The following is a 22506-nucleotide window of genomic DNA, read 5'->3' as shown; positions in this document are numbered from 1 at the left end:
TCCATCCAGGAAGAGCACACACCAACTGCTGAAGCTTCCTTAGCCTACGAAGGGTTTTTGAACCTAAAAGCTTGCTTAATAAATATTCTCCAACTATTTGGGTTGGTCTAATAAAAGATATCAAATTCACCCAAGGAAACCTTGTTTACCAAGGCAGAACTTTTATTCGGCAGAAAAGTACCTGGGGGTTACAGTGGACAGTAAGCTGACTATAAGCCAACAACAGTGTGCTTGTTGAGAAGGTGAATGGCATAGTAGGCTACATTAGGAGGAGTATTGCCAGCAGATTGAGGGAAGTGATTCTTCCCCTCTATTTGGCACTGGTGAAATGATATCTGGAATACTGTGTCCAGTTTTGGGACCCTCACTAGAGAAAGGATATGTACAAATTGGAGGGAGTGCAGCAGAGGGCAGCCAAAATGGTTAGGGAGCTGGGGCACGTGACTTCTGAGGAGAGGCTGAGGGAACTGGATTTATTTAGTCTACAGAAGAGAAGTCTGAGGTGGGATTTAATAGCAGCCTTCAACTACCTGAAGGTTGGTTCCAAAGAGGATGGAGCTAGACTGTTCTTAGTGGTGATAGATAAGAGAAAAAGAAGCAATGGTCTCAAGTTGCAGCAAGGGAAGTTTAGGTTAGATATTAGGAATAACTTTGTCACTAGGAGGATAGTAAAATACTGGAACAGGTTACCCAGAGTCTCCATCCTTAAAGGTTTTTAAGACCAAGATAGACAAAGCCTTGGCTGGGATGACCTAGTTGGGGAAGGTCCTGCTTTGAGCAGGGGGTTGAACTAGATGACCTCCTGAGGTCCCTTCCAACCCTAATTTTATATGATTCTATGAGGCATACAAGAAAATGGGAGTGATGCTTAACATTCAGAAGACTAAGATCCCATCAACAGGCTCTTAATAAGCAGTGCCCAGGACCAGTAATTCAGATTCCTGGTGAGACTGGAGAACGCCAAGTATTTCCCATACTTTGGAAGCCATCTCTTGCAAAAGGCTGACACTGACGAAGAAATCCAATATTGCCTTAAATGTGCAAGTGCAGCCTTTGATGGATGTCTGAGGAAATGGGTGTTCAAAGATTGTGACATCAGATTCAAAACCAAGCATATGGTTTATCATCCCATTATAATCCCCACCTTACTGTACAGAGGTGAGATGTGGACAACATACAGGAGACGCCTCAAGTAGTTGGAGAAGTAGCATCAATTCTGCCCATGGAAGAGTCTTCAAATCCAGTGGGAAGATAGACACACCAACATAAGTGTCCTCTCTCAAGCAACCACCACAAGCATTGAGGTTATGATCATTTAACATCAAGTTTGCTGGGCCAGCCACATCATCCAGATGTCCAACTCTAAGACTCCTAAAGCAAGTTTTATTCTCCCAGCTCAGTCAAGGCATATGCTCAACAGGAGGGTAGAGGAAGCTCTTCAAAGGATGTCCTCAAGGCCAACTTGAAAAAATGCAACATTGGCATCAACTTGTAGGAGAATATAGCCCAGGACTACCCCAAATGGAGAAAGAGTCTGTTGCAAGGATCTCAGTACTTTGAAACCTTATGATGACAACAGGAGATGGAAAAGTAAGGGTGGCAGAAACAGCATGTCATGGATCGAATCAAGAATTAGGAGCCACCTACACCACACGGAAACACGTGCTCAAGTTGCAGCAAAGTGTATTGATCCCAGATGGGCTTTGTCAGCCAGCTTCGGACCCAAGAAAAACAATCGTGAAAGACTGTCATCCTTGACTGTGAGGGACTGCCGAACAACATAACACGCATGCCTGCTCATCCCCATGTGCCTACCTTTCAGAAGTGAATAGTATGATATAGTTACCGTCTGATTACCGTGATTGCTGTTAGATCACTGTTTAAACACAATTTTGTTATACAAACTCTCCCATAGTCAAAAACATTTTTGTTGAATTAAACACATTCCTTCTCTGGCTGTCCAGGATTGACTTCCACTGTCACAAATGGAAGGAAATTTCAGTCGCAGACCTGTCCCACAAAAATGTGGGAAGTACTATTATTACATTTGGCAGAAGGGTTGCCACACAAACTATTCTTCTTGTCACTCTTGAGAGCCTATACTATCTTTTTCACTCTGAGAAGAACAGAGGAGCTTGTATAGAAGTATTGATGATGATTGCTTCAGTTACCTAGAGGGAGGAAAGGAAACTGCTGCTGATCCCATCACAAACACAGATATTGCGCTCTCTCTCTCTCTCTCTCTCTCTCTCTCTCTCTCTCTCTCTCTGACCCCAATCTTCCCCCGTCTCCACCCCTTCTCCCTCTGTTTTCATTCCTGCTCTTTCAAAATTCAGAAATTAAGCTATATTTTTTTTTGTAACATGCTATTTCTGTTAGTATTAAAAAACTAAATTAAATGCTTTGTGAATCTGGATTTATTTTCTTTGACAGCGTATCAGGTATTTTATTTCTTTGGCATGCAACTGAATTTATTGTTGGTATAATGCCAATTACACTAATGACCAGGATGAGATTAAATATGTTCAAGTCTTTTTGATTTAATGTTATAAAAATATTGCTGCAAAACTGAAATAAGGTGTTAGACTTAAGCTATGGACAGGTGTTACATTTCTAGCACTAAATATGCCTTGGTAGCACTACAAAAAGCAAGCAAACAGCCACTTAGCTATTTGTAGTACTACAAATATGGCAAAAGCACTACAAAATGTTACGTCTTTCAAAAAGGAGCTTCTTGATAGGTCCACATTTTATAGTACTATATATGTAGCACTACGCATAGCATTTACAGGGGTTTGTAGGACCCCCAGCATCCCACAGTTCTGTTTGCCTTTTCCCCCCTTCAAAGCAGGGTAGAAAAAATGTGTGTGGCTGGTTCCCTAGTAGCCTGCCTAGCAGCAAGCTTGTAAAGGAGCCCTACTTGGGATCCTGCTACCACCACTTCTTCAAAAGTCAGTGCCTGCTGCTGTCACAGCCATCAGAACGTCAGCTCTTGGCCACACAGGCTACACAACTGTCTGGGTGACAAAGCCCAGGCAGCTTGTGTGGATGAATGGCAGAAACCAGAGGCAGCCCCAGCCTTCGAAGCTCCACCGGCCAGCTGAACTCCAGATGTATGGGCCATGTAGGCTGTATAGCTGATCACTGAGAGCTTGCCCAGTTTAGGAGAGGGCATGCTGCCAGTGATCAGGTTCCACTGGGAGTCAGGGACACTCAAGGAGCAGCACCTTATCATCCCCCTGGCTAAAGAGCTCACCTTTGAGGTGACATTGTAGCTCTCCAGCCAGGGATTTTGAACACTTGTACACTCCCATAGCTCCACCTTTTTGAAGTGCTACAAAGTGCAAAGACACTTTATAGTAGCACTAATGAACACCTGTCTATCCTTATTCATGGTTTTTAAACTTCTTTTGATGTAAAATTGTTTCTGCTTCAATCAGATAGATTTAAGACTTACCATCATTTTGGCCAGTTTTCAGTTACAGTTTAAAATTTCACAATTTTCTATTTTCATGCAGTGAAAAAACAATATTTTATGGCCAAAAAAATTCCCTATATTTAAAGTGTATATAGAAGGGAATAAGGCAAGCCAATATATGCCCACTTTGGTGCAAAGGTTTTTCACAGCACCTTTTATGAGTCAATGTACTGTGAAATAATTCATTAAAATTCAAAAGCATTCTCAAGTTATTTGGTAGCTTATCATTTTACAAACCACCACTTTCATTCTTGGGGTCTCCCCCTCCCCACTGGACCTTGCTCTCTCTACCAGTCTTCATTATAGTCATCATCAAAGATACGGATTTTCCATTCACTTCAGAAAAACACGGGTTTTCTCCTTTGACGGAGAAAAATATGGATTTTCTCTTTTCAAGGAGAAAATAATGGATTTTCCCCTTTAAAGAAGAAAAATGTGGGAAATCACAGGTTTCCCCTTGCAGGCTGGCAGAGCTCCAGCCTGCAAGGGGCTGTTTGGGACTGCGGGGAGCAATCAGGCAGGGGGTGCCACACACACGTGTATACATACATGCACGTGGCAGCCAGGCAGTGGTGGAGAAGAGCTCCCCCAGCTCTCTGAAGGTAAGTCTGGTGAGGGGGGAAGGAGCACAGGCCATGCAGTGGGGAGGGGCACAGACCATGTGCTGGGGGGGGCATGGACTGGGGGTGGGGGAGTCCTGTGCCTCCCTAGATTTCTGCACCCACAGCAGGGCATGGGGCTGCAACCAGGCTGGACCAGCTCTGACAGAACTGCCTCCACGGTCCAGCATGTGGGACCCAGTGCAGGAGGGAGTACCACGCTACCATGGCCGCCAAGCTGAGGCACCTCCTGCCCTCCCAGCAGCCGCAGGGGGCACAACTCCCTGCTGCTGCTATTGTAGCTGCTGCTGTTGCGCCTTGCCATGGCAGTGCAGCATTCCCTCCAGCACTGGTTCCCACCCACTATGAGCACAGAGGCAGCTCCTGTGGAACTGGTCCAGCCTACCTGCAGCCCCGTGCCCCACTGTAATTGCAGAAATCTTGGGGGACATGTATCCCCACTGCTGCATCACCTGTGCCTCCTCCACCTTCCCCATATATCCACTCCCTTCCTCACACACTGAAGGACTGGGGAGGAGGGACTGTGAGTTGGGAGTGAGTGGCACCAGCAGGGTCGTGAGGCTGTGTGTCAGGAGTGAGGGAGAATAGCATGGGCAGGGGCAGGGCACTAGCATATCTGGGCTGCTTGGCACCACAAAGCAGCAGGATGGGCAATTGCAGCTGGACCTGCATCCTGGGAAGCAAGGGAAGCTCTGATTTTTCCATGATAAAAAAACCCAAAATCAAACACCAAAATTTATAGGTATTTAGAATTTATTTTATTATAATGATTGAGGCACTGGTAGGCTTCCAAATTGCTTTAAAATTGTAAATATTTCAATGAAACATTGTGTTCAACTGATACCTACATATATAGTGGCATTTCATTTTAATTGCAGAAGAATGCAATTTGGGGGTTTTTTTATCAGAGAATTTCTGATTTTTAAACAGAAAACCAGGATCCCTGGAACTCATCATACAACCTATTGTACCATTGAATATAGAAAGTGTACCTGCTTTGCAGCTAGTTTATTTAATAATAAGTTTTTTTCTAATTAGGGAGCCTCAGATCTTTCAGATAAACATGATCGTACCAGTGGATATACCCAGCATTAAGGGTGGTGGTATCTTAATTTGAAAATGCTTTAAAAGGCTTTCTTAAAGTATATGTTTATTACCTAATATTTAATGTTGTGTGGGTTTTGCTTTTAGGTAGATCTCACAAACCATTGTGGTTTTATGGGAGGACTGCAAAAAAACAAAAGTACTGGGTTGACCACTCCATATTTTGCTACCTCTACAGTGGAAGTGATGTTCCATGTGTCAACAAGAATGCCTTCTGATTCCGATGACTCTCTAACTAAAAAGGTAAGTGTTCTTGAGTAGCTCCTTTTCATTTAGGTAAAAAAACAAACTCAGAATATTTCAGAAATTCCTAAACAAACAAACAAACAAACAAAAACTGTTACCTTTTTGTAAAGCATAAAATGCTCATTCTTCCCAACAGATGACATCTTGTTGAAGATGACTAGTGTGAGCAAATTGCCTTATTAACAAATTATTTTTTACCAACCAGTTATTTTATCACAGAAAATATACATCATATTTGTATATTTAATTGTTGCTCATGTCCCAGGAATGGTGATACAAAAGAATTAAAATAAAAGGCAAGAACAGATATATATCTTTTATTTCCACACAGAATGAGTAATGTGTTCTGGTACTTTGAGACTTCTAGACATGAGCTATTAACTTCTCAGAGTAGTTTGTGAATGACCTGAGGAAAAATGTCTTACATTTGAAACCTTGTCTAACTTTATCCCAACTACATAGTTGGTCCAAAAAAAGATACCATCCTAAGAAATCCTCACCTCTCACATAATTTCTGGATCATCATGGCTACAACATCACTCTTACATTACCTTTTCAAAGTTTAATATTTTTAGTCATTTAAGAAATATTAGTTAGGCATATTCCTAAAACATTTTATTTTAAAAGAAAGTTAAAATGTTAAGAACCTAGTAACTTTTTAGTGCTTTTAGTTATACTTCTTTGGAACTGGCACAAATGTTCAGAAGTAGTCTGTTCTCTTAGACCCATGTTAAGGAAAAAATGGCTTTCTGTATTGGTATTTTTTCTTTAGAATTTAATAAATTCCACATTAGTGATAATAAGTTGAGGCCTCGAACATGTGTCCTATTAGGAATGAACAATTGGCTATCATTAGACTGTCCCCCCGTCCTCTGCACATACATCTTCAGATGTACTAATCCATTCAGTAGACACATTAATGAGCACTGGTTGAAGTGTAATATTGGAGGAAGTGAGGCTGGTTGACCTCAGCATGGAGTTTAATACTTGTAATTAAATTAGATAGTCGACAGTTAGTATAGAGAGAAATAGCCATGCCTCTGGCAAATTTCAATTATTCATGTCTTTGTTTTGTTCTTTGTTTTCAGCTTGAAGAAAATATTTATCTTTTTATCATGGTTATTATTATAAACTGACTTTTAGTTCTTTTCTCAGTAGCATTTTACCATTATTTTATAACATTAGTAAAACATGTTCCTCCATGCTCAAGGTAGATAGTTCATGCTGTACTTTATTTCAGGTTGCTGCATGCGTTATAGAAGTATCTTAGTAGCAAAAATATCTTTATATGCTTTTTAAACAGAGTAGCACTACATTCACAATCTAAATGGTTAGCTGGGCTTTTATTAGAGAAATCAGGTTTCATAGGCCTAATAAAACTTAGCATGATTCCTGTCACTAGACCATCTCGTTTGTATACAGTAATATTTGTTTATAACCTGCTCAAATTAGGATGATTAGAAAGTAGTTGGGAGGACAGAAAACACAATGAAAATTGGTTTCATTGTTTAAATAATCTTTAAAAATGCTTCAGGTTTTAACAGACAGTGAATGCTGAAGTTGACATGTATTTAAAACAAAAATCTTGACCCTTCACACAGTCTCTACTTCCAGCTGAATCAGTTCTGTGATTTAGTTTGTTTAAAAATCCAAACTGGCCACCATTTTCACAATTCCATTTCACCTGAAACTCATCTTTTTCTACTTTCATCCACAATCTCTTTCTCCAACAATTCAGATTACTTTGGGAATCTGTACTGTCTGGTGGATAGAGCACTGAACTGAGCATCAGGAATAGGATTTGGAAGCCGATCATTTGACTGGTCAAATTACCATATTTACTTGAATATAAGATGAGGTTTTCCCCTCCAATTAGAATAGGGAAAAAAGACCCTACTCTTACATGAACATATGAAGTGGGGAGGGGAGAGGAGGAGCAGGTGGCTTCTGCAGCTCTGACTGGTCCTGAGCCCAGGTCAAGGCCAGAGTGAGACCCACAGCAGTGCCCTACCTTCTCCTCTGCAGCTTCTGCCCCACACCCACCCCTTTCCCTTCCCCTTTCTATCAGGTGCAGCTCAGCTCTGACTTAGGCTGGGATCTGTCCTATAGAATACATGGAAATTCTTTCCCCTTCTTGGCCATTTAGTAGTGCCAACTTCCATGCACTATGCTCTGGAACAGAGCAGCCTGAGCAGCATCTTACAATAAGGGAGGAGAGGAAGAGGCAGAAACTGGGGAGGTAGGAGAGAAGGGCAGACTTGGGGGGAGCAAAGGGGAAGGGATAGAGACTGGGGAGGTCAGGGGAAGAGACAGAGACTGGGGAGCATGGTGGAAGAGGCAGAGCCTGGGGGGAGTTGTTGGGGAAGAGGACAGAGGCTGGGGGGAGCTAGGAGTGGGGAGGCAGGAAGGCTGCAGGAAGAAGAAATGGGCAGGGCAGAGGGCAAGAGAGCCACTTGACCCCTCCCCCTCAGCTCCTGCTTTCCCTGCTGTAGCAGTAGGGGAGCAGGATTCAAGACAACCCTCCAGTACTTGGATTCTATATCTGGAAAATTATAACAAGTTTATACATTTTCCCTATATAAAATCTAATTATTGGTGGGGTTGTCCTATAGTTGAGTAAAAATGGTTAGCTAGTCGGCTGGTTAGTTAATCATCTGTTATTTGATCACAGTAAAAAAATTGTCAAATATTCCATGAAGCCAAGAGTGCTGTGTAGGTTGTGGCCTACCTATTCAATTTAGAAGCAGGCAGCCCCTACCCTGCTCCCAAAGTTGCCAACTTTCCCTAAAGTATGAACAGTCCATTAAAACAAAAAAAAGAACAACAAAACCCTTAAGCAACCTGACCTTGAGTGACACTCAGCTGTAGGAAAGAAACTAGAAGGAAACATTGATGGACAAATAAAGTAGAACAGTGCCACCTGGTGTCTGAGCGGGAACACAACACCCTGCAGAGAGCATTCTCTCAGGGCTTTGTAGCCCATGGGAGCCCCATAGCCCCCTTCCCCCAGCCATGTGCTGCTGCTGCATCCTGTCAGCTGCCTGTAACACTGTTTGTTTCACAGGTAGGCAGACAATAATCCTTTGGGGGTCTGTGGTGGGTTGGGGAGAACAGGCCAGCGACATTGGAGGTGGGCACAGCACAGTGTGGGGTGCAGATGTGGGTGTGATGGCAAATAAACTACTTTGAGCCAAATAAGCTGTCCTTTCCCATCTACAACTTAGCTAGAAACCCACACTAAAGTTGCACATATTATGTTTCCTTTCTTTTCATGAGTGGAACCCTTCCAAGAATCACTTTCTTGTTCTGTATTTGGGTTTAATGACAGAAAACAGACAGGAAGTGGGGCTCAGGAGTGTAAAGGTAAAATAGAGAAAGACTTCCTGTATTTGCAGTCTGCATCACCCATGTGAATTCCAAGCAAAGGTGGTAAGGACTAGGAGGCAAGCTTGACCTCAGACTGAAGTTTAGTAAAGCTTTTGAGTTGTGCTTCACTGCTGCTGCAGGTCAAGCTTAGGGATTTATAATATAGATGATTAGCCTGTACTGGCTTTAGGAAGATCTTAAAGTCTACCCTATCAGGGATTCTAGAAAAAGGGTTTCTGAAGGATGCATTGCATGACGTGGACTTGTTTTTGGATCTGGGGTTTTTTGAAGTGGGGGTTGGTTTTTGCTTGCTTGTTTTATTTTGTTACTAAAAGGAGTTGTTAACTTGTATTGGTTGGCTGAATTGTTACTGGATTTTAAGTTATAAATGTGCCCATAGGTGAATAATAGAGTCATCTTATCAATGGAAATAAAATTAAATTAAAACAAAACTTCTTCCTGCCATTTAAGGCAGTGCAGCATCAAGATTCTGGTGTTTTGCATGCCAGGCCATCTTAAAACTTATTTTCTATCAGTCTTTTTGACTAGTATATAAAACTTTATCTTTAGTGCCTTTGAAACACTGGACAATAAAGCAATTATAAACCAGGAAAATAAAATGAATTCTGAAAGAAGAGAAGGGAGCCTTTAGGAGATCCGAACAGGGAAAAGTAGAAAAATACTTAAATAATGAATTGTAAATAAAGGCTTTAAAGCCTCTCTCCTTCCATTCCATTTTGATTTTCAAAATGAAAGCATATTTTAAAATGGAAATTGTTATTTAAAATATACCTACACAAGTCTACAAAGAAAGTGTCAAAATTAAGATAGAATCATGAAATCTCAATTCACAGTGGGAGCGATATTGCAAAATCGCTCCTATAGCTTACCTCCTGTCTAGCTTTGGGTACATTAGTGCTGAGAAAAGGTGAGGGAGGACTGAAAGTGTCTTAATTAAGATGACTATATTACACATATTGTGTTAAATAAAAGGTGGTCATTTTTTAATTATTAGGCTATTAATCCTTCTTGAGCTTTTGGTGATTGTATAAATGACTCAAGCTTAATTTGACATTGTCAAAGCCACACAAAATAATTAGCCCCATAATTCCTAGCTAATTGTTTTTGTTTTGTTCTGATATGAATACCTACTGGATAGGTAAAGGGATTAGTCCAGAAAACGTGTTCATTAGTACAATATTTTTAAATAAAATTCCAATTAATTATATCCATTATTTATGGGAGTTTAAAAACAATCCTGTCTGTGTTAGACTGGGATTTTATGAAGTTTGTCCAAATGTTTTAAATGCATTTTAGATAACAGTATTCTCTTCATGTAACTATGAAGCAGCTACTTCCCAAAATATTTCTGCCATTCTTGCTGTATCTTCTCTAATGAACTCTCATTTAAGTAAATGAAACTAAATTTAAAGACCAGCTTTTGTTTTAAAAGGAAATACAGTTGCCTTTTTCTCTCCCTTCTTTAGTACTAAGTGAGTACTAGAAATTACAGATAATTTTGGCAGGAGTTCAAGGGTTAATGCAACAGATAAATAAAAGGAATTTTCTGTAAATTGAGCCCTGCATTATTTCACTTGTCCTGCCTTTCCAAACCTAACTCATTTAATTTTAAAAAGTAAATACTTAAATTCTTCCTGACAGTGTGCTTTGCTTTTACTATCGTTTATTACTTCAATTATACTTGGTATCACTTGGAACAGTCTGCCATTTGGAAATCTCAGTATAGCCTGAAGCTTAGTATTAAGTCTGGCTGGTATTGTAACATGTACAGCATATGACACTAATGTATCAAAATTAGATTTGATCATCCCTCCTGGTTATATTTATTTCACATTTCTTTTGTATTCAGTTAACATAAATGTATTAGGAAAGCTGACACATGGTGATGGCTGTATAGTAAGAATATTTTAAAGTATTTTGAGTAAAAATTGAAATCTCAGATAGGTTTTTTCGCATTGTTGAGGGACTTCATTTATTTATTCAAAAAAATAGAATAGAAGTTTAGAGCAAACTACAAATTTGGCGTGTTTCTTTCTGCCATTCCATGGATTCTAGCTGTCAGCTTAAGTGCAGTGGGGCTGAAGCAGCTTTGAATCACCTCCTCATTTCTTCCTTTCTTAATCATTGTGGACAGTGCCCCCATTGTACCTGTCACCCAGGCCCATAATCTTGGTGTTATCTTTGATTCAGATTTTTCTCTGTCCCCATAGCCAGTCTGTGTCTAAGTCTAGCAGATTTTCTTTATAACATCTCTAAGATAGTTTTTCCTATCTGTTTACACAGCCAAAATTTCTCTCAGTATTTCATGTCTCAGTTACAGTACTGCAATATCCTTTTCTCTAGCCTTGACAAGTGCAATCTTACCCCAGTCATATCCAAACAGAACGCTGCTGCTAAACATCCCCACCCTAGCTCTTCCTCTGACCATGTCAACCTCTCTCTTTATCCCTCCACTAGCCTGTCCTCCTTCACTGCATCAAACACAACCTCCTCTTCACCTTCAAGGCCCTGTCTTTTTGCACTCACTGTCCAGGGGCCAGCTCTCACCACACATTGACCTGATGCCAGCACCCATTTCTTAAATTTCCAAACACCTTTCAGGCTCTCCCCTCACTTGGAAGGAGTTTCTTGTAAACATTGCAATTCTTCTTGAAACTCTCTCTTGCTGTGATGTCTACAAAAAACAATGCTTAGCTTGCTGATGGCCCTGCCTTTCATTCTTATTGTTTCCTTTTACTTCCCATCTGCCTGTCCTTCTTGTCTCAATGTATAAGCCATCTGGGGTAGAAACAGTCCTTTTGTTCTGTGTTTGTATGGCACTTAGAACAGCAGGAGTCTTGATCCATGATTAAAGGTATAGACAGAGGTAAAAATGTTATCAGTATGGAATGTAGAAGCTGTTACAATGTTGCTGTTAGGTCTGTAAGATCCTATAGCAATGTTGGTGGACTAAAAACATTGTAACTTTAAGTCTGCTTCATTCAGGGTTAAAGTTACAGTTATTACTCCTGATATCTCTTGAGTCTGGGAGAAGGTTTTATTTCTGAACCGATTTGAAAGTTCTTCTCCAAGAAAATTAAAATCCAAAGAGGCAAAATAGAAACACTTCTGTAAAGGGCTATACAAGCCTTATCCAGATCCAAAGAAGCTTTTCAGGAAGCTCTAGGTACTGGGCCCATTCCATACATCACGTGCTTCAGTGAGCAGATATGCTATCTCAGGCTTCCAGGTGACCTTTCATAAGCCTCACTTATCTGCAGCACAGATGACATTTTTGTGAATGCACCAAAGGGAGCTACTCAGTAAACCCAAACAAATGCAGGTCAGTATTTCAAAACCAATGATAGAACGCCTGAGTGAATTAAAAGGGGATGGAGTTTCCTACTTCATGGTGTAAACACTTATAGAACCAAGCAAAATGATGTCCTCAAGACACAATGCTCTAAAACATATTGGAATATAGAGCCATTCATTTAGCATACAGAATGCCCCTATCCCATTATTCAGGACTTAACAATTCAAATATCCACAAACACCATCATAGCAATGCTATACATCAGCAAGCGTGAAGGATCTTCTTCAATCTGCCAGGAAGCTAAGGGTGGTTTTAAAGAGGATGGAGCTAGATTGTTCTCAGAGGTGGCAGATAAAACAAGGAGCACTGGTGTCAAGTTACAATAAGGGAAGTTTCATTTAGATGTTAGGAAAAAAATTCCTCACTGGGAGGGTAATAAAGCACTAGAACAAGTTACCCAGAGAGGTTGTGGAATCTCTGTCCTTAGAGATTTTTAAGACCCTGGTAGACAACCTTGGTTGGGATGATATAGTTCGGGATGATCCTGCTTTAAGCAACGGGCTGGAATAGAAGACCTCCTGAGATCCCTTCCAACCCTAATTTTCTATGATTATGTATAGCTTTCTATGATTATGCATAGCTGTATCAGTCATTTCATTGCATCATTGATCACTCCAGGTTCATTGCTGTTTAGCTCAGTTGGTAAGAGTGTGGTGCTAATAACATCAAGGTTGCAGATTCGATACTTGGTTGGACTAAATGATCTCTTGATCTCTTCCAGCCTTACTTCTCTATGATTTATGATTTACCTATGGTTAATTTGAACTATTTGTTTTCACTGAAACAGTCAAGAATGTCCCTCGTTTCAATAAGGGTGCACCTGGCAGCTGTCACTGCTAATCATCCTACTGATCTTATAGTCCTCTGACATTCCATAATGATTAAATTTCTACAGGAATACATCTGTATATTCCCACTGGTCAGGTGGTCCCTTTCTTTCTGGGACCTTAACTTGGTATTAACAGGATTGATGGATCTCCCCCTTTCAGTCTGTGCCTACCAGCTCTCTGTAGCACGTGTCAAGAAATACAGCCTTTAGGTTGGCCAAATCACATCAGCAAGGAGAGTAGGAGAGATTGAGACCCTCGTTGTAAATTCACCATACAGTCTTTCACAAGTACAAAGTCACTATCAGGCCTCACTTAAAGTTTTTGCCTAAGCTTGTTTCTAGGATTCACATCAGTCAGTTAATTTACCTTCAGATTTTCTTTTAAATGTCATTCTACCCAAGCTCCTTACAGTTCTACATTTTGGATGTCATAATAGGCTTCTTCCTTTTTATGGACAGAACTAATCCATTTTGGGTTTTTGGGCAGAACCATACCGACATTCCTAGATTCTGTGGTATTAGCTGAAAGACTTAAGGAGTATTTCATATAATCTTGGAGTTGTTAACTGGGTCTCTGACTGTGTTGGGGATGATTATGATTTGACTAACAAATAATCTCCTCTGATTATATTTGTCCTTGCTCACTGGGGGTTCAGGTGATTTCTCTGGCAAGTTGGGATAATGCCCCTTTACCAAAGATACCAAAGGAAACAACGTGGAGCTTGCTTGGTATGTTTACCATTCGCTGTTCTTAAGGGACAAGCATCCAGTTTTCTACAGTAGCCCTGAAACATTTATTTTTATAAAACTCATCTCATCTAACTCATGGCAAATAGGCAGCTGCCATCAAAAATAGACTCTTCCTTCTCTAAAAGAAATAAATAACTGTTTCTTGGAATCTCATGGACAATGTGTCTCAATTACTTGCCCTCTTTTCCCATTAATTCAGAATCCCATTTGTTTAAGACACTGGTGAAGAAATTGTGAGGTGGTTGAAGCAAACATCATACCCTCAGATATGAGGATAAGAGCACTGGGTAGTGGAGGGAAAGCCCATCCCCAATAGATGCTGCTTTTCAAAGAATCCCAATCATGTGAACATGGGATATGTACAGAACAAGAATGGAATCCATAGCCAGAACATTGCCAAGGGCCTCAGTTACTGAAGAGTAGGTAAAACTTCTGTCGCAGTAATCAACAACCTTTTTGGGCTGCAGGCCAGTGACCCAGTTCAGGTCAGAGGCAGGTGGGCAAGTAGGTACTAGGACCACTTTTTCCTGCAGCAGCCCTGGGAGAGCACCTACAACTGGTACTTCTCTCCTCAGTGGGGAAAATGACTGCTGCCAAAGTGCCTTGCTGCTGGATGCTGACAGTACCCTACATCTGCAGATTGGATCAAATGGCTCTTCCAGCCAGATCCAGCCCACAGGCCATAGGTTGTCAACCCCTGTTTACTCAAAATCTATCAGGAAGCCCGTCAGAGCCAGGTAATAAAACTGGCTATTCTGAGTCCCAGTCTAGCATTAGCCACAAGAACATCCCTCTTTTCAGTTAGAAGTATGGTCATTGATTTTCACAGTAACAACCTGTTTAGACCCTAAAGTTTGATTTGTGTGTGTCAGGGAACAAGGGTTTTGGCTGGTGCACTTAATGTTCAAGGTCAGTCAGTTTTCAAGGGAAAAAAAAAAAAGCATTTATTCATTGTTTTGGAGCAAAATCAGATCATTTTCTTCTTTAATATACTTTTAATTGAAAGCAGCCTATCTGCAAGAGAAACAAAGTCCTCAAATACAAATCTTGTTAGGTACACTGTCCTTTAACAGTAGCGCTGAAGCGTACTCCCTGTACTTGCCACTGTTCCCACTCCTCCTGCCAGACCCCAGCATCCATGCCATCACTGGGACCAGGCTCTCCAGCCCCTAGTCTTCTCTACCTCTGCTCTGGAGAGGGTGAGAAGAGGTTTAGAGGGTTGGGGCTTGAGAGCTGGATAGCCCAGCAGTGGGTCATCCCCACTGACACCATGCAGCCTTTATTTTGGGAAACCCTTTATACTTGGAAACATTTCAAAAGTTACTTCTGTTCACGTCCTGAGTAGCTGAAGGCAAGGGCAGATCTAAGTGGAGTACAGTGGTATAGACAACCCCATTTCAGACCCTATCATGAGCAACAGCAGGGATGGGGTTTTTTAAGTCCTCAGATCAGGTGAAAATCCCGTCCCCATCCTCCTGTTCTCTGCACCCCCTCCTTTCTGCTCCAATCTCAGCTGCTTGGGTGCTCACTACTGCCCCTGCTGCTGTCATCTGTTGAGGCAGGGAGGCTCCAAAGCCATTCTGCCTGCTCCAGCTGGCAAAACGGCAACAGCAGCAGCAGTGGGTGCATTCCTCCTCTCTGTCCAGTCCCTGGGGTATTATCTGCCTGCTTGGGAACAAACATGGGCTGGGAACCTGTCTGCTGCTATCTTCTGAGCCCAGCTTCAGTGGGTCCAGACCTCTTCCTACTGTGAAATGAATTGGGAGAGTTGTGGGTTGGGCAGGTTGCCAGGGGATAAATCTAGAGCAGGGGTTGGCAGTGTCTGGCATCCTTAATGAGTTTTGGTGACCTGTCAAGGGCGCTCACTCGCTCTCTCTTGCTCTCTCCTCCCCAGCTCAGAAGCCTGACCCCACCCGCAGCTTTGGCGTGCCCTCCCTTCCCCAGACCCAGCAGCTGTTGGCTGCATCCACATCTACCCAAACATGGCCAACAGCTTCCAGGTCAGGAGGCAGGGCATGCTACAGCTGCAGGCTGTGACCAGCCTGAACCCTCTTGCAGCTGCTGTAGCATGCCTTGCACCCCCAACCCAGAAGCTCCCAGAAGTTGTCTGGGCTTGGGGCGGGGCACACTAAAGCTGTGGGCAGGTGGACTCTGGCTGTGGGGTAGTGGGGCTAAAGCTGCGGGTGGGTTCATGCTTCTGCTTCCATGCTAGTGGCAGCCTCAGCCCAGGGAGAGGGCACCCAACATGCGAGAAGCAGCCCCGGCGACCCAGCACTACACGGCTGTCAGAGCCATCGCCCACCACTGGACAGATGTATTCACTTGTGGGGTGCCCACCCATAGGCTGGATCCAACCAGTTGGCAGACTGGATACAGTCTGCGGACTGCATTTTACCCACCCCCGCTCTAGAGTCACTGCAGCCAGTCACAGCAGGGTACACCCAAGGATGGAGCAGAAAGGAGGATCCCACCCAGCTGCATCTGCTGTTCCCTGATGTGTGGCTGGAAGAGGTCAGGATCAGCTCTAAAACACCTTCCAAACACTCATCAGCCCAAGACAGTGGCAGGTGGCAGAGGGGATAAGTGGGAGGGAAGGGGACATGCTGCTAAGGACAGGGGGAGGGTGGGGGTGCCAAGAATGGGGGATGATGGGACAGGGGATGGGATTTTTAACTTATTTGGGTACTTCAAAAAAAGCCCCGACTGCTGATCCTACAACATGGTCTGCCTGCTTGGGGGTGTAGGAGAAGCTGGGAGCAGGTGTGCAGCCCTGCACACCCCTTCATAAAATTGTAGATCTGCCCCTGGATGAAAGACTTATAAGAATTTAACTTTTAACAGTTTGAATCCCTTCTTTTTTCAGCTAAGACATTTAGGAAATGATGAAGTGCACATTGTCTGGTCAGAGCATACTCGAGACTACAGGAGAGGAATAATTCCTACAGAATTTGGTGATGTTCTCATTGTTATCTATCCAATGAAAAACCATATGTTCAGTATCCAGATTATGAAAAAACCTGAGGTAAGGCTTTATTGTATGCTTTCAAGTATTAACTACATTATTTTTGTTTCTGGTTCAACATATTAGTCCAGCAAAGTAATCCTCCTTGAATAGTAATGTCTATAAGGCTATAATGGCTATAAAGCAGAACTCAGAAGTTTAATGTTACGGTGTATGGATATAAATAAGAAACTGAATTGCGGTGTTCTAATCCTAATAGGATATTCTGCTATGATCATAAACTGCAGAAACAAAACCAAAAGATCTTGTGTAGTGACCTAAAAACTCCACTCTTTCCTCCCTCTTTCTGCTATTTCGTTGCCTTCTGTAATTCTTACATAGGAATTTAGGTCCTGGTTCATCAGGAACTTCAAGCACATTGACCTCATGGCTAAGGAAAGATATTACTCATAAACAGGTATAATTACACATTGGAAACTGTTTCAAATCTGTAACACAACATGGCTAAGTACAGGCAGTCAAAATGCCCAGTGCTGAATTGATTCAGTCTTTGCAGGTTAGTCTAAGATGCAGAAATTAAATTGAAACAGAAGTGAACAGACATTTACCTTTAATTCAGGAAATGCAGCCATGTGCTTGCAGTAGCTCAGGCCAGAAGCTAGTCTGGCATATAGCCAACATGGGTTGTCTGTTCGCTTCCTCTTCCTGCTGCCCCTGAGGTCTTTGGGATTTGCAGTCCAGAATCACAAGAGCAGGACTCTGCAGGATTCCTCATCACTTCCTCTTCCTGCTTCCAGGTGCCTCTGGGATTTGTAGTCCACAGTCACAGCTAGCAGTAAATTTGAGCAGGGGAAGGGGTGTTTAAGCCCCAGACCCTAGGCGGGGTTTGCCAAGGGGAGGAGGTGGGGCAGTCTCTTCCTTATCCGGGCTAGCCCTCCCCACCCCCTTGTCAGACAGCCCTCACTGCTTCTACTAGGGAGCAGAGGGGCAGGGCCAGCCCTGCTCTCTGAAGCAGACAGCACAGCCCACGCCAGGGCTGCAAAGCATGCTGGGATGCTGGCAGACTGTGATTTAACTTGAACAAGGAAGGGGTCTGGGGCAGAAGTTTCATAAACTAGTTTGACCCAAATCAGTTAAGTCTGATACTACATTCAGCCAGCTTTATCTTAAACCAGTTTCAGTCATTTTGAAACTGTTTTATGTGAAATGAGTTTCTGTTCTGTTACAGGTTTAAACCAGTTTCTGATCACTTAAACCGGTTTATGTGTAACTTCTTTCCCTAGAAGTTCAGTACACATAAACCACTTGCAAAATGGCTGAAAACCAGTTTAGAACAAACCTGGATGGATGTAGTATCAGACTTAACTGATTTAGGTTAAACAAGTGTATTCAACTTCTGTCCCAGATCCCCTCCAGATTCAAGCTGTCTGCTCCAGCAGAGCCAGGAAGTGGGCTCTCGCACCCCTGAGCTTCTGGCCTGGGCCACTGCAGGAATGTGTCTGCCTTCCTGGAATCAAAAGTGAATGTCTGTTCACTTACTTATTGGTTCAATCTACGCAGTTTAAACTAACCTGAGAAGACTGAATCAATTCAGCCTTGGGCTTTTTGACTGTACTTCATGGGGTGAAATAAATGTCTGGGTGTGCACAAATATTTTTCGATATAAATTTTGTGCTGTTCTCTGACTATTTCTACTGTCCCTGCTCATTAGCCAATGATTATGTGGCTCAAGCTGCTGTGTTGGTGGGGGAAGTAGCATATGGCTGGATTGCATAGTTCATAGTATGATGTCAGTACCACGAAGATTAATGTTTAAATTTTATAATACTGCATTTTGTTGACTATAAATAAATCTTAGGATTAAGATTTGAACAAAATGAGAATCAGTCTATATGGTATGGCACTGACACCTATACAGTGCCATAATTTACACTAATGCCACAAATAGTACAGTATCACCAGTATCAATGCTTTAATTAAACAATACATTTTGAGAAGTCAATTTATTGCATTCTTCAGTCAAGCTGGGGGTATAGGTTGTAGCTGTATTGGTTGACCTTTAATCAAATGAGATAATTTAAAAATTCTTAAGACTACCCTAAATGATTCACAGTAAAAATAATGTTCTGGAACAGGGGTTCTTAAACCTTCCTTTCATGGAAAGGATCACATCTTAGCAGAGCAATTGTCTGGTGGGATCCTCTTCTAATATTCACGATCTTAGGGAACACCTTTGCTAGTATATAATCCTTGTGGGAGTAACTATATCAACTGTTTATATGCACATACATGGGAAAAGAAGGTATTTGGTACCTGTCTAACATCTGAAAATGCTATTTTACTTTTTTAAATGAAAATTTGGCAGCTAGAAACAAGAGAGAGACCTGGAATCTTGTAAGGAGCTAGAGCCCCGTGGAACGTTAGGAGGTATATTGCAGATGACCAGTGATCCACAGACACCAGTTCTAAAGTGTTGAAGGAAACCAGGATGATGATTGGTCAGTGAAAATTGTAAAATCCATGTATTGGAACCAGATACACTTAACTTTTTGGGAAAATATGTGTATCAGTAGAAGGGCACCTTATGCCCAAAAACTAGTCCAACATCCTAACATCTCCCTAGTATACAGTTAGTCCAATAAGTGATCCCCAAAAAGACCTTGCCTCCTGTATATTTCCTGGACAACCATGCCTACAACAATAGTTCGACCTTGCTATATTAGTAGCCACATTTTTCTGCTGGTCTCACCCTGCTTCACAACTGGGTTTGTAAGATTATGCACACAAAGCCAGACTTTGCAGATACATCTGGTACTTGATTGTCAATGCAGCATATGCAAGATTTGGCATCCATGGGTTTTGAATGAAATTCTATCATTGAAGTGAAGGGAAACATGAAAAAACTGGGTCTGGCTCACCTGCCTGTAATTACTATTTTGGGCTGGTTTAAAGTGTAAGTAGTATGTGTTCCAACTGATTTTATATTTTGTGGACTCAATTCCCAAAGTGCACTGTAGGTATAGACAAACATATACAAATGGACAAACTACACAGTAGTAGCTTCAAAGTGTAAGCTGAAACTGCTGCTCCTGAACAGCAACTCTTCCTCCCCTTTTGAAGCCACTGCAGGTATATGTTTATCCATACCATACATACTTGAGTCAGCAGCAGAGATCCTAGTAACTTTAGCTGGGCCAAGATTTCACCCCATGACTTCTGCCACAAATTGCTTACGGTCTAGTTGTAGATATGATGTAAGTGACAAGGAAAACAACCAGATGTGGGTAAAGTAAGGATTACATGACTGGTTTGTATCTATTTACCATAGATGGTCCCATATAATATATATGCATGCTGCACCTAAAGTTGTGACAGTTTTTAAGCTGATTAATCATTTTTCTGTAGTATATTCTTACCTACAGTGTTCTCATTTAGCCTTTGAACTTCATAAATGTCACATATATGATTACCGTTAGGTTTCTGACAGAAAATGATGAAAATAAGCCTTGATGAGATGCAGTCTTCAAATGGATATTTAATTTTTGTGCACACTCATTTTTATCTGTTACCAAGATTATCATGCTGTTATGTTTCCATAAGAGAAAAGGTCCATCGTAGAATATACTTGAATAACTGTTCTGATTAACTGGAGATAAGGAGAAAAATGAACTATTTGAGCACTCTATTGTTAATGCTGATTGCTAATTGTTATAAAAAAAGGTTTGACTTAGGGTTGAATTTCTTAATTTCTGATTCAGGTTCCCTTCTTTGGTCCACTTTTCGATGGTGCTATTGTGAACGGAAAAATTCTTCCTATTATGGTTCGTGCAACAGCTATAAATGCAAGCCGAGCACTGAAATCGCTGATCCCATTATATCAAAACTTGTATCCTTTTTACTGGTAGTTCCTTCAGTAGATTGACTTTACAGTGCTGAAAGTATTCTGTTTTTGTTTTTATTGGCATGGTATTTTTTCTATCATTTTAGCTTTTAATATATTTTAAAATATTTTTAGAAATGTTATTGTTTTAGAATTTACCCAGAAGACCACTTTTGCTAATAAGTAGAGACCAGATTTAATCAAATACTAGAAACAACCCTTTTCTTATTATTAAACATTTTTTTCAATTTCTATTATATATACAGCTTGTTTCCAAAATAGCAGTTTCACAATTTAATTAGCAGCTCTTTCCTTTCGTGCACATAAATATTTGTCCACTGTTAATATGCCATACTTTTGTTTTTAGCTCCAAAGGGATTTTATTTCCAAAAAAAAAAGAAAATTACTTTTTTGGCTTAATGCTAATTAGATGCATGCTTCAGATGACTCAGGGCTATCATCCGAGTAACCTGGGGATGTCTCTGTAAAGAACTCTTAACAAGAGATTATCACTTTATCCCTTTGGAAGTTAGTTAATATTGCTCTAAACTTCTGAACAAGCAGGAAAACAGAATAACAAAACAATAAGTAGTGAAAATAAAAGCATGAGGCTTTTAGTCTGTTAAAAAAAACCAAAATTGCAATGTAGGTACATACTGAAATCCATTTATAGCCTTACATAGTGTTTTTACCCAAGGCCAGAATGGGTTGTAATTTTCCGTGTACAGAATCTAATGATTGGAGAGTCATTTTGTATTTGTCCTTTCCACTGCTACAGTGGTAGAGGATCATGTGGCGGGGGAGGCAAGCTGGGGAGAGGTGGGTAGCACAGCACCCTGTCCCCTGCCTCTCCTGCTGCATGTCTTCTCCTCCCCTGGTACTTGCCTGTCTCCCACTCCACTATTATAGAATCATAGAAGTAGGGTCGGAAGGGACCTTGTAGATCTTCAAGTCCGACCCCCTGCCTGGGCAGGAGGGAAACTGGGCTCAAGTGACCCCAGCCAGGTAGGCATCGAGCCGCTTCTTAAAGACCTCCAGAGTAGGAGCCAGCACCACTTCCGTTGGAAGCTGGTTCCAGATCCTAGCCGCCCTAACTGTGAAGTAGTTCTTACGGATGTCTAATCTAAACCTACTCTCCAACAACTTGTGGCCGTTATTCCTTGTTATCCCGGGGGGCGCTAGGGGAAACAAGGTCTCCCCCAAACCCGTCTGGTCCCCCCTAGTGAGTTTATAGACGGTCACAAGGTCCCCCCTCAGCTTTCTCTTGTGAAGGCCGAACAGGTTCAGGTCCCGTAGCCTCTCATTGTAGGGTCTGCCCTGCTGTCCCCGGATCATGCGGACCCCTATCACTTGTGGCCAGGCAACAGTGATGCCAGCAGCTCCAGCCCCAAGCCTGGGTCATGGCTCAAGCAATCAATAACTAGAAATTCATCCTATTATTGTATAGCGCAGTAACTAAATAGTGTCGCCAACTGCCCCAGGTCATGTGTACTCAGATCTGAGATATGTGTACTCAAAGCCATGATAATGCTTATTTTTCCAAGATGTTGAATGAGGAAAAAAGATCTCCCCTGCATTCAAGTAAATACAGTAGTAAATTATTTGATTATTTTTTTTCTTCTGTATCTCTCCCCTTCCTAAGATTAACTTAGACTTTTTTTGTTTTTGAACTGGTAAATTTATGTTGTTAATTTAGTTTAAATAAACAAAAGAGGTTAAATTAAGAACTTCTTAAATCTGTAGGTTATTTTGTATCTCGTGTAGATTTATTACCTTGTGTCTGTCAATAAGGTGTCTTTTCACAAATTGTTTTTTTAGTACTTGAGTAGTTTTGCTTTTATTCTTACATCTGATAAGATAAATGTGTTTATAGATGCATGGTGGTACATCAGGTT

The 22506-nt window shown here is 41.6% G+C and overlaps 1 protein-coding gene across 5 annotated transcripts in view; it reads left to right on the top strand.

Moving 5' to 3' along the window:
* RALGAPA1 (Ral GTPase activating protein catalytic subunit alpha 1) overlaps positions 1–22506 on the top strand; it is a 223614-nt gene that overhangs the window by 165776 nt on the left and 35332 nt on the right. For all 5 annotated transcript variants that reach the window (XM_019488741.2, XM_019488740.2, XM_006258745.4 and 2 more), the window contains 3 exons: positions 5290–5445; positions 16633–16791; positions 20490–20617. In XM_019488741.2, the coding sequence (XP_019344286.1) occupies positions 5290–5445; positions 16633–16791; positions 20490–20617 (443 nt within the window). The remainder of the gene's footprint in view (positions 1–5289; positions 5446–16632; positions 16792–20489; positions 20618–22506) is intronic.

This window comes from Alligator mississippiensis, chromosome 2, assembly GCF_030867095.1.
Source record: "Alligator mississippiensis isolate rAllMis1 chromosome 2, rAllMis1, whole genome shotgun sequence".
NCBI lineage: Eukaryota > Metazoa > Chordata > Crocodylia > Alligatoridae > Alligator > Alligator mississippiensis.
Note: the sequence above shows the minus strand (reverse complement) of the source record. Positions and strands in the feature narration are given on the sequence as shown.